At 46.4% G+C, this 12575-nt stretch overlaps 1 protein-coding gene across 3 annotated transcripts in view; it reads left to right on the forward strand.

Annotated features, from left to right (window-relative positions):
- NAV2 (neuron navigator 2) overlaps positions 1 to 12575 on the forward strand; it is a 710120-nt gene that overhangs the window by 490398 nt on the left and 207147 nt on the right. For all 3 annotated transcript variants that reach the window (XM_058546129.1, XM_058546130.1, XM_058546128.1), the window contains exon 5: positions 4959 to 5220. In XM_058546129.1, the coding sequence (XP_058402112.1) occupies positions 4959 to 5220 (262 nt within the window). The remainder of the gene's footprint in view (positions 1 to 4958; positions 5221 to 12575) is intronic.

A 12575-nucleotide genomic window follows, 5' to 3' on the forward strand; every position in this document is an offset into this window, starting at 1 on the left:
CATCGCCTGGGTTTGGCAGTGAGTGGGACCGTTCTGTCCCTCACCAGAAGGGGCTGTGGGCTCTGCTCCCACCCCCTCCAGCCACTTCCCCCGTGGGCAGAGTCGTTGACAGGCTTGGAGAGCAGTTCGCACAAGGGCTATAAGCACGGGCTGGAAAGTTATGTTGTAAATGTAGGTCGTGTAGATGGCCCATCTGGAGGAATGACGCCACAGAATCCACAGTTCCGAATCAGCTGGGGACCTTACAATGGGGCTTTAGGAAATTGAATAGGAATTCTGTGACTCTGCAGTCTGCGGTTCCTTTGGCTCTGAATCCCTTCTTCCCTACAAAGCAGGTTTCTTTGTATTAGATTATTCCAATGCTTGTGCCTGGTTAAGCAGGCCTGAGGTTTCTCTTAAATAATGTTGAAAGAAAGTAACTCTCCTATTTATCCTAGTCTATGCCCAACCTTCCCTGCAACATCTATGCAAATTAGTACCCGCCAGTGGGAGCAGAGATCACTCGGAACCGAAGGACATTAGGAACGAAGGCAATACTGAATTCTCTTGGAAATTTGAATATGGCCTGTGTGGTTTGTTCTGCAGTTTACACAGGGTGGCCACAAGAAGAGAGAGGGGAGCAGAGTTCCTGTGCTGGTTTAGAGACCAGCTAGTTTGTGTCTCCTTGGGCATGTCAGTCTCCAGGTCTACATTTTTTTTTCTTCTCTGGAAATCAAGAGGGTGAGGATAGTTGATCAGATACAAAATGATACTCTTTTTCCACAGCCTTGGGAGATGTCAGGAAGGAAACATTTTTGTGGGCTGATGGATTTTGTTTTTAGACTGCCTGTGGAGCTAGATTACCAGGCCTCATGGAGCACAGACAAATGCTGTTTGGAAGTATGGAAAGAGCACAGTTCTAGCTATTTTGGATACTGTCTGTTATAGACCACCCATGGCATAAACTGTGTGGCTTCCCATCCCAATCAGAGCATCCAACACTCTTGAAGTGTGTTCTTAAAAGAAAATTAAACATTCCACATATCCACCAACTGGTGAATGGATAAACAAAATGCGGTATATCCATATCCTGGGATATTACTCAGCAACATAGAGAAACAAACTAATAATAAATGCACTGACATGGATGAACCTTAAAAACATTATGCTAAGTGAAAGAAGCTAGATGCAAAAGACTGCATTTTGCATGATTCCATTTATATGAAATGTCCAGAATCGGCAAATCTGTAGAAATAGAAACGAGATAAGAGGTGGTTTGGGAATTGACTGCAGATGAGCAGAGGAATCTTTTCAGGGTGATAGGAATACTCTAAAACTGGAATTTACTAAAAATCATTGTACACTTAGTTTGGATGCAAATTATACCTCAATAAAGCTGTTTTTAAAAACCCAGAAAGATCACCATTGAGTTTTCTCTCGTATGAGATTATCTGGGATTGATTTCCTTCTGGGCCGGTGACTGGCATGTGGGGGGTGAGCAGGAAGAGGCATGGACAGCTCCTTAGGTTTCGTTTGGGTGCAGAGCCCTGTGGTGAGTTCCAAGGAGCCTGCAGGTAGACGGACCGTATTTTCTGAACCAAGAATGGAAGTACAGAGTCAGGCTGTGTCTTAGGTGCTTTGTGCTCATTTTCTCACTTTATCTGCACTTAATTATCCTAACAACCCGGTGGGAAAGGTGCAGCAGGGCATATGCCCATTTTACAGAAGAAAACGGAGGCTCAGAGAGGTTGAATTTTGTGAAAACTCTAAGTCTATAAATGGTGGACTACAGAGATTCGAACCCAGATCTTTCTGGCTCCAAAACCCCGTGATCTTTATAATAGAAATGCTGCCTCCTGAGAACAAGTGTATTTGAGGGAACACTGTAAAAAGTAAACAAGACAATAAAAAGATGTTTTAGAGGATAATGCTGTGTTGTGAACCAGAAATAATTAACAAGCACTGCAGGTAGGGAATACGACAGAGGCAGCTCCGTTTGTCTGCCCTGCCTGGGCTGGTAGATTATGAGGGGCCGACGTGGACAGGACTGCTTTTTGCAGCGGTCAAGCCCCGAGCGCCTGGATATGCTGAATTGTGAGTTCCTCCCTTCTCTGTTTTGCTTGTGGGGTTTAAAAAACTGTATTATGGAATGTATCAAACATTTGTCACGTGTCAAATGTTTGATACATTCCATAATAAAAGAATACTTACAGAAGAAGAATAAAGAATACTTATGTACCTGCCAGCTAGCTTAATAAATAAAACATTATCTGGTGTGCTTTTAAATTCGCCACACACGATGGGTGTACAAGGAAGCCAAGTTACACAGTGTTGGGAAACCGGGCTTTGAGCCGGAAAAACCTCGATTCACATCCCAACTCCAGCATTTATGACCTTGGAGAGGCCATAAACCCTTTCTGAGCTGCTGTTTCCCCTTAAGTAAAGCAGGGGTAATACTACTCCCTTCTCAGGCTGTAGGGATTGAATGAGATCGTGCATGGTGAGAGCTTGACCTGATACAGACTCATTAGCGGGAGCTCTTGTTATTATAAACAAGTTATATATAACCTGACAACAATTATAAAAGGCACTTAAAATAAATCTTCCATGGCTTTCATTTATCCCTGTGATTAGCTCTACTTTCTCCCTCCGGTGAATTTGATTCTGAGAGGAAATTGTCTGTTTTCCCAAGTTCCTTACCGGGTGCTGCCTTGCGTGCCAGCTCTTGATGCCTCATCTTGATTCTGTCCCCCTAACGCCCATCACTGTCCAGCTGGGGGAACGTGGGTGTGTCACTTCACCCTCTGTTTCCCCACGAGTAAAATGAAGAGCCAACTGACTCGTCCTGTCTGAGCCTCCTGTTCCTTGACCCCGTGTGCTCGTAAGAACATTTAGAAGCAGAAGTGGAACAAGCCGCAGGTGCATACTTCCCCTCTGGTTTCCTTAGGATGGAGAAGGAAGCAGAGCTGAAGGGTTAAACTGAACTGTGGGGGCTTGGCCGCCTCCTTGGGCCTTTCTCTGCTCCCTGCGTCGCACACAGGGGTTTATAAACATCCTGATTTGTCCAGGTCAGTCCTGGCTTATACGTGTCGTCTTGGTGTAATTAAAAGCTCCTCCCTTTCACTCTCAAAACTATCATGGTTTGGGGCCGGCCGGGTGGCGCAAGCAGTTAAGTGCGCGTGCTCCACTGTGGCGGCCCCGGGGTTCACCTGTTCGGATCCCGGGCGCACACCGACCGCACCGCTTGTCAGGCCATGCTGTGGCGGCGTCCCAAATAAAGTGGAGGAAGATGGGCACGGATGTTGCCCAGGGCCAGTCTTCCTCAGCAAAAAAAGAGGAGGATTGGCAGATGTTAGCACAGGGCTGATCTCCTCACACACACACACAAAAAACTATCATGGTTTGCATGATGAATTGTAAGATCGCCGTAGTAAAAGCCATCGTTTTTAAGGCACAAGCTGGAGCTGTATGGGAATGTCATACAGGATTCTGGGGCACAGTCGTCATACAGTAACCCAGACCAGAGAAGGACTTCACTGTTCACGATGGGCCTTCACATGTACGTTCTCATTTGATTTGCAAAGCAACCTTGTGTGATGGGGCGAACTGTGCCAATATTGCCACTGAGGCCCAGAGAGATTACGTGACTTCCCCAGGGTTGCACAGCTCGTAAGTGGTCAAGTACAGACTGGAACTCGTGCCTTAGGTTTTCCAAAAGCTGTGCTCATGTCCATTTTGTCCCACAGTCAGAACCTGCTGGCTCCCAAAGTAGAGAGTGAAGGCTGGATTCAAGTAGTTTGTATTGTCAGTTTCCTTAGCACCTGGAGGGGGGGACTCTCCAAGAGGAAGTAACTTAGCCTGGCCTACTCAGCAGTCACACCCAGGACGCTGGCAGGCTTACAGGGAACCGGGCTTGTTTCTGAAAGGACTCCGTTCATACCTTCTGCCTCTTACTGGTCCTCGGAGGAAACTCTCGTTCCTTTATCAGCAGCCTCTTCCCCAGTCTGGAGCTGACCTGGAGGTGTGCATTACCTACACAGGGGGGCTTCCCTTCCTCCAACCCCTTGCCAGTTCAGAAACAGAAATGCAGCCTCGGGTGGAAGCAAAGCAGAGGGAGCCCCGAGCTTCCTTCTTCTCTGTCCCTCAAGCTGGGTGGCCCCATTGCTTCACTCTCAGGGTCAGTTTAGCCCCCGGCCATCAGCATCTGGTGTTAACTGCATAAAAGGAGGCATTGCCCCAAGAGGAACCCCCTTGTGATCCATAGCCCCTGCCTGTGAGTCAATATTTTATTCCTGCTCTGCAGCTCTTCATGCATGCCTCGAGGCAAATGCATTTTAACGTCTGAAAAATTCCATCTGCGATAAAAATTTTCTTATCTAACTCTGCTCTAACTTCTTTTAATATAGGAGAATTTTTGTGTAAGTAGTTCTTTATGGAAGCAAGTCCTATAGCCTGTCCCCACACCCACCCCAAATTAAAGCTGTTTATTCAGCGGATGAGAGAGACACAGAGCCATGTATTTGGGGGCAGGATGATTGGGTAAAGCAGTGCAAGGATCCTGGAGTGGGACAGCAGCCTTCTGGCACACTCAAGGTGGCTTGAAGTGTAGAACTCGGACTTGGCAGAGCTGCGAGGAGACCAGTGAGTTTCCTCTGTGCCTGGAGACAAGCACAGTCTTGCTCGGGCCTCTTTTTCGGTTGTGTCCTTACTGAGAATTTCCTCCTGGTACTTGCCAGATATCCAGTTGCAACTTGCCTCGGGTATCCACTCTAATCCCAGTGGGGAGAATAAGCTAATTTCTTTGTGGTTTAGGCCTGATTTTAATTGACAATGATACCAATTAAGTGTTCAGGAAATCTGTCACATCCTAGAGGAATTAAACTCTTGTGAGGGCTGGAACAGCCCATCAAATGGGAGCAAGAAAGGGCTCCCAGGAAAAGACTCCTCCTCTTAACAAGAATCTCTTTACTGTCTTGCAGAAATCAGGAATGGAAACCTCAAGGCCATTCTAGGCCTCTTCTTCAGCCTCTCCCGGTACAAGCAGCAGCAGCAGCAGCAGCCCCAGAAGCAGCACCTTTCCTCGCCGCTGCCGCCTGCCGTGTCCCAGGTGGCCGGGGCCCCCGCCCAGTGCCAGGCTGGCACTCCTCAGCAACAGGTGCCAGCCAATCCCCAAGCCCCGTGCCAGCCTCACCAGCCAGCGCCACATCAGCAGTCAAAAGCACAAGCTGAAATGCAGTCCAGGTGGGGGCTCCGCGCCAGCTGAGAAGTCTGTTTCTTCTGGGGTCCTCCTCCATGCCATCCAAATTCTAGCCTACACCGAGCGTGTTTTTCTTTGGAGCTGCTTCAGTGCTGAGAACTACTGGTAGTTAGTGGGGAATTAGCATGACCTTGAAATGGATACAGTGAGGCCTCCTTCTGTGCCTGGTGGAGATATGTACTTTCATAGGTCAGAATCGCCAGCAGCCAAAGCTAATTAGCTGCTGCTGCCTTGACTCTGGCCTTTTATACACACGGTCCTATGCAATAAACAGCCCCGAAGATAGACCTTCAAACTTATTCCGCTTGTTTGCCTGTAAGCTGGGTGTTCGGTGTTCTATGTGTGAGTAATTTTACTCCGTGAAGGCAAAAGTTCTGTGCCAGCAGATGCCTCTGCTTTGCCAGAAGAGAAATATTGAGAGCACGGAAGAAAGATGGCAAGTGGTTCTTAGCAGGGAAGGAGGCAGCCACCTTCCCTGAGAGGGCCAGCATCCCCTGCTGGGAGCAGTGACTATTAAATGTGACTGGGTTGTTGACCTTAGAGTGTCAGTAGTGGTGTCTGCTGCTTTGCGGGATTAGGGCCTGGGTTTTGTTGGTGTTCCCAGAGGGACCCGTGCTTGCCAGTGGGACTCGCCATAGAATGATGTAGGAGCAGAACACCAGGGTAGTGACCATCTAATGTGTCGCAAAGGGAATAGTTGCATTCCTAAACAACTCTGCAGAAGATCACTTTGTAAAACATTTGTTTTGATGGTAGAAAAAGAGGATTAGGAACTAGAAAAGTTTTGACTCATAGTAAAGTTCTGGAGAAAAGTCTATAATGATTGTGTTTTTTTAAGCCATAAACCTTTAGCCATCAAACCTAAATGTCACTGATCAAATTGACTGCTTGATTTCATTTAATCTGTGCTGGAGAGTAATGGCCTTTTCTTTCCAGTCCCTCGGAGCCCAGCATTAATAATCGTCGGGCTTCGCGCAGCCCTTCACACTCTGCCTCGCCCATCGTAGTTGGGCAAAGCACAAAGCAGGTCAGACAAAGCAGCTGCCTTATAGATGGTTACAGCTTTTTTTTCCCATGAGAAGTGCTGTTTCCCAACTGTAACGGTGTTAAAACCAGCAGTGATGGATGTGATGTAGATCAGATCCCCTAATTAATTATCTAATTGTATCCAGTTCACATTATGGAAATTTGTGGGCAGCAGAGATGCCTGGCCTAGCAATGAGGAACAGACAGCTAGGCAGCCAGCCTCTGCACCCTTGCCCTTTCCTGGAGAACCACCTGAGTGGGAGCCGTTCTCTGATCCCAGGTTCCCTGATGGACCTGGATGACTGAGTGGTTAGGACATCATTTCCCACAGTGCATTCTGCAGAGTGCATATTCCCTGGATGGTAACTTGCCGGGGAATGGTTCTCTGGGGGAGAAAATTCGGAAATAATCTGGATTAAATTGTTAGAACTGTTATTGCAGGTTTATGCAGATCCTTGAATCTGCCAACGTGCATTCATTTCTTTAGTTAGTGTTTGAATGCCTTCTGTGTGCCAGGCACTGTTCTAGGCCCTTGGGGGTCAAGGGTGAATGAGAGAGCCGAGGTGCCTGCTTTCTACATTCTACTGGAGGAGGCAGGCAAGTAAACAGGGAAGAGAAATATCAGATAGTTAGTATTACAATAAGGTGATGGGATTCAGAGGGATTGCATCGATAAGTTAGGTTGGGTTCATAGGAAGGTCTCTCTGAGGACATGACACCAAAGTGGAGATTAGATCTAGCTTGAGCAGTTACGTAAATGGTGGCATTGGAGATGAAGAAGCCTGGGAGATGAACACGTGTGCACTGTGAATCTTCAGAAGGGAGCATAGAAAGCATTCCTCAAACTTGGCCACAGAAATCTTATTTTATGGAGCATCTTACTGCAGAGGGTTCCAAGAAGCATGTGTTAAGAAACACTGGGCTTGTGTCACTGAGCTATGCCAGCCGGAGGCATCCATTTCCATGGTAGGCGTTTGTTTTCTTAAAAGAACCAGGTGTTCCAGCTAGGACACGCATCTCCCAGTAAGAAAAAACATCTTTCTATTAGTAAATGCTTTACCTAGAGAAGAGCCAATCTCACTTAAGCCAAGTTTTGTATTCGTTTATTCCAGAGTGGTTCCTGCCATTGTGGCCCCTGTCCCTGCAAGGTGGTGACACGGACTGGGCTTTGGGGTTGCTAAATGTCCTCGCTCAGCCTTTATCTTGCCCAGATTGGGTTATTTCTGCAGATGACTGGTTTCATTCATTATATACTGATGCTTTCAAATTTTACTTCCGGAGGATAATCTTATTCTCAAGTTCTAGGGATATGATATCCCATGTTAATGCTCTAGCTATAAATTTAAGAATAATAAAATTGTATCACTGGCCCAGTTCCGTTGTATTTCTACCCCTAAGTTCTGACTTGGATAACCAAAGTCCCAAGGGTAGTGGTTGGACCCTGGTCATCAATCTCAAATGTTGATGCAAGCCCCAAATTCCAGGTTTGGTTTGGTCCTCTGTTAGAACTCTGCCGGATATGAACAGGCCTAAATAGGGTACCTCTTGAGATAGTAAATACTAAAACTTGGCAACTTTTCCGTAATGTTTGTTAATAAAACAGCTTGGGAAGCTGGCCAAGGAAATTTGAGACATTGGCCTGAAGGAATCAGAGCAGCTCTTCCCTGATGGCCAACTGGAGACCCACTTTTATCTCTTCACTTCACTTCTTGTCATTAATTGACGTGATGGCCAAGAACTTGATCCACATAAAATTCCTCACCAGTGTAGAGTCCAGGAGAGGAGCATAGTCCCCAAGACTTGCTTCCTTCTCCATCTGTGTCTACCTTATGTGTTGTCAATATTCAGACAGCTGTTTAGGGAAAATCCAGAAAATTGCTTTATTATTTTTCTCCATTCTCTTCTGTCTCTTCTTCCACATCCTAAGTTTAGTGACACCAACTTTGTATTTCTCAGATCCTTTTATGAACGTGTATAGAAAGTATGGATGCAAGAAAGATACATATTTCTATCTTTCATAAGGCAGTAAATAAGTTTAACTTTTTCTCTTAAGCCCAACCATGATTCTTCATATTTACAAATTTATGGTCCAAAATCCAGAACTTAGCAAATTCTGAAGACTTTAAATGATCATTTCTATACCATTGAGAGCAAAAATTCCCAAGACCAACAAAACTTGCAAATATCTATACCCTTGTTTTGGGTCAACTGTATGGGACATTCATGAAAAGCACCCTGGCAAAACAAGCATGTGAAACAGAAGCATCTAGATACTTTAGAAAAGTATAAAGTTTACTTGTCAGAGACCCCTTGCTTCAGCATCTCATTGTGGGAAGAAGGCCTTATAGTGACTGATAGCAGAAAAGATATTTGGAGTTAAAAACAAAGAAAAGAAACCACAGAAGTTCTTAGATAATCTTGATAGCAATTTCTTCACATTGGAAATTTATCAAATCAGAAACCTTAGACCTAGAAAGAAAGCTGTGTATTGTGGGAAAAGTGGGCAGAGGGAAAGCCAGGAGCATCTGCGTTGTCGTGTACTCACATATTAATGTGTCTAACGTATCTTCTCTCTCCTCACTCGTCTCTTCCACTTTTTTCTTTCCTGTCATGCAGTGCATCATCCAAGGACTCATCTCAAAGCAAAATCATCCGCTTCACTCTGGGTCAGAAAAAGATCTCTAGGTTAGACTTTCTCTGTGTTCTGCAAAGCATGGTTTCCACCCAACCCCACTGTTCCCTTTGTTCTGGCTGCTTCCTTTTGGTCCCTCTCCCCATTTCATGTTTGCTGTTCAAGAAAACCAAACATGCTTTTGCTAATGACCCAATGTCGGAGAGTTTTGAGAGTGGCTGTGGGGTTGTTGAAGGAGTGTGTGTGTGTGACAGTGTGTAAGTGAGATTGCAGTGTACATAGCGTCTCTGCATTTCATTGATTTTGACGTTGATTGCTTGGTCGTCAAAACCCATTCTGATTTAGGGAGAGGTGAGTGTCGAGGTGGTTTTTTTTGACAAGTTTGGCTCCCTGCTCTGTCCTGGCCCTGGTCCCACCTCACCTGCATCTCATGTATGTGTGTTGTGCTTTTCGTTGTTGTTGTTAAAATTACTAATGTGGGATGGGTTTTCTCGTGAGTTATAAAGACCTAAAGCATGAATTTAATTGGTCAGAGGAGACAAAGCAGCAAGGCAGCTATGTCTCATTTTCGTTTCTGGATGCTTTTGGGTACCGTGGTCTCATTTCTCTGAAAGAAAAATTAGGCCTGCTTTCTAACTAGTTCTCTTGACTCAGAGTTTGGCGTCAGCTGAATCCTATGAGGACCCATTGCAGGGTATGGGAAAAAGCCAGTTACATCGTTGTATCTACTGTTATTTTTAAGGTATCCACAGCTAACGTTTCTTGAATGCTTATTATGCACCAATTTGAATGCATCATCTAATTTAATCCTCACATCAGTCTTCTTGTGGTAGGTCATATTAATATCCACATTTTACAGATGAGGAAACTAGCATTTAGTTTCGTAAGTGCGTTCGGTAAGTTACCCAAAGTCACACAGAAAGTGGCAAAACCGTAATTTGAGCCCAGAACCCTCACTTTAACCACTGTGTTACATTTCTCCCCTCCCCCTCCTTTTGGAATTTTGGTATTTTTGTGGTTGTTGAAGCTGCTCTGTAAAATCTTATGTTTCGACCATTGCTCTTGGCCTCCTGCCTCTCATTGCCCTTGTAGCATCGTGACAGAACTTGATGTGGGCTGGAATCTCCTCCTCATTCTGACTAGTATGTAGTTTTCATTGAATTCTCACTTAAAGCTAAAGGGGTACTCACACTTCATTACTCTCTGTATCCATGTGACGGAGCTGTACTGAATGTCTGCCTGCTGCCCCACTCTTAGGCTCTAGGGGCCTTTTCTGACTGGAGTGACTTTTCTAAAAAGCTTACACATGGGGAGGCCCAACTCAGGGTCTGCCTGGCGCAGGGAGGAGCCAACGGCAGTTGCATCTCTGTAGAGCAAGTCACCATGTTACTCAGACTTGGTTCCGGGGACCAACCTTCGTCACTGCATCTCATAGCCATGTGTCTTAGTCAGCTCAGGCTGCTATAACAAATCACCATAGACTGGGTGACTTAAGCAACAGAAGGTTATTTCTCACAGTTCTAGAGGCCAGAAAGTCGGAGATCAGGGTGCCAGCATGTTCGGGTTCTAATGAGAGCCCTTTTCCTGATTTCTAGGTGGCCGTGTTCTTGCTGTGTTCTTACATGGTGGAGAGCAGGGAGAGAGAAAGCAAGCTCTCTCCTGTCTCTTATGAGCCACTAATCCCATCGTGAGGGCTCCACCTTCGTGACCTAATTCCCTCCCAAAGGCCCCATCTCCAGACACCATCACACTGGGGATTAGAGTTACAACATCTGAATTTTTTGGGGGGCACACATAGATCCATAGCACTATGCTAGAGAGTGACTGCTTCCCCCAACAAAGAACACAAGACCCAAGTCAGAGCGGACACCCACTGCACCGGCAAACTGGCTTCCCAGTGTTTTGGGTGTCATGCACATGTCCATACATCGGAAAGGAAAGGAGAAGGGTGAGCTTGGAGGAAACCTGAAATCTAGTATCTGTTCCCACGATGTGCTCAGTTCTGGAAGATAGAGAAAACAGGAGCTGGCTGGGAAAACAGCTAATTGGAAGCACATGCCCATCCCGTGAATGCTTTCTTATCAGTCCCAGGTGATGGAAGAAGGCAGTGGTTGGGAGGCCATGGGGAGAGAGGAAGCACTGAAGGATGAGGGCGTGTCTGCCTCTGCCCCGAGGCCGTGCTGGGCACAGGACTTCCAAGTTGACCCAAAGCCAAGGTCTGGCTTTCCTTCAGCCCTCACCTAGAATTTCTTTTGGGTGCTTTTGTCTCTGATGAGGCCAGTAAAAGGATGTTCTTAGTTTCATTATTTGCCTAATACTCTTCCTTCCTTCCTTTACCCTACTTCCCCACCCCTGGCCTTGGGCACAATCCTGAGAAGCATTTTATTTTATTTATTTATTTATTTTTTAATTTTATTTATTCATTTATTTTTTCCCCCAAAGCCCCAGTAGATAGATGTATGTCATAGCTGCACATCCTTCTAGTTGCTGTATGTGGGACGCGGCCTCAGCATGGCCGGAGAAGCGGTGTGTCGGTGCGTGCCCGGGATCTGAACCCGGGCCGCCAGCAGCGGAGCACACGCACTCAACCGCTAAGCCCCGGGGCCGGCCCCTGAGAAGCATTTTAGTTCATCAGACGCCACTAAGTGCAGCAGTAAAGCCTGGTCGCCAAAAGAAACAGCCCTACTGCCTCTGGCTGGGTAGGACACCTCTCCCAAAGCTCTGGAAATGGTCTGTTGTTCAAGGGCAAATGTCAATTGAACACCAGCCAGAGACAAACACCTTGATGGCACCAGGGATACTGAACAGGGTGGGAAGTCTCGCCCTTGAATCTGGATTCAGGGAAGGGGATTATGGAGGGAACTGGTACAGGGATGAAGAATTTCCATGAATTTCTGCCATTGACCACTATCATTGCCCCCTGGCATCCCTGGTGAGCCCCAGCTATTTAGGCTTATTCTACCTGCGGGAGGCAGAGAAGTATAGTAGCTGCGAGTATAGCTTTGCAGTCAAACCTACGAAAAACCTGTCTTGAGCACTTACTGTGTTACCCGGGCAAGTGATTTCATCTCCATGAGCCTGTTTCTCCTTACTAGTAAAATGGGGTAGTTCTGCCTCAGTCACAGTGTTATGTGGGTTAAATAAAGTCACTTCCAAGCCTTTAATGCCTGGCATGTAATCAGTGCACCATAATAGCAGATATGGCCATGCTGGTGTTTTGGATTGATCTGGGGCTAAAAGATAACAAGCCACTTGTCCCAGAGTTGATCTCTGTGCGACCATCTTTTAGAGAGGAATCAGTGGCCCTCTCTGCCCAGCTGTGGAAAAGCAGATGCCTTGGAGATGAGAGATTTAGCATTTAATCATCTTGTCTGGCAAAAAGCATCTCTGATTGTGACCCCCACCGCCCGCCGAGGTCCTAAGCATGTGCACACAAGCTGACATCCTTCCTGGGAGGGCCATCTTCTCCTGGCCTTTGAAGTGGTTTTGGGGGGAAGCACGGCTTTCTTCCCATCAGCACGTACCGCGTGTGGAGCTGGGATGCACTCGCGGGTTACGTGCCAGGAACAGCAGCTTTACTGCCTTGCCTGCTCGGCTCTGCACATGTGGAGAAATTGACCATGGCTCCAATAGCAGCAGGATTTTTCTTCTCCTCTTTATTACACCAGTTTCCTTCAACTT

Source organism: Diceros bicornis, chromosome 7, assembly GCF_020826845.1.
Source record: "Diceros bicornis minor isolate mBicDic1 chromosome 7, mDicBic1.mat.cur, whole genome shotgun sequence".
NCBI classification, from domain to species: domain Eukaryota; kingdom Metazoa; phylum Chordata; class Mammalia; order Perissodactyla; family Rhinocerotidae; genus Diceros; species Diceros bicornis.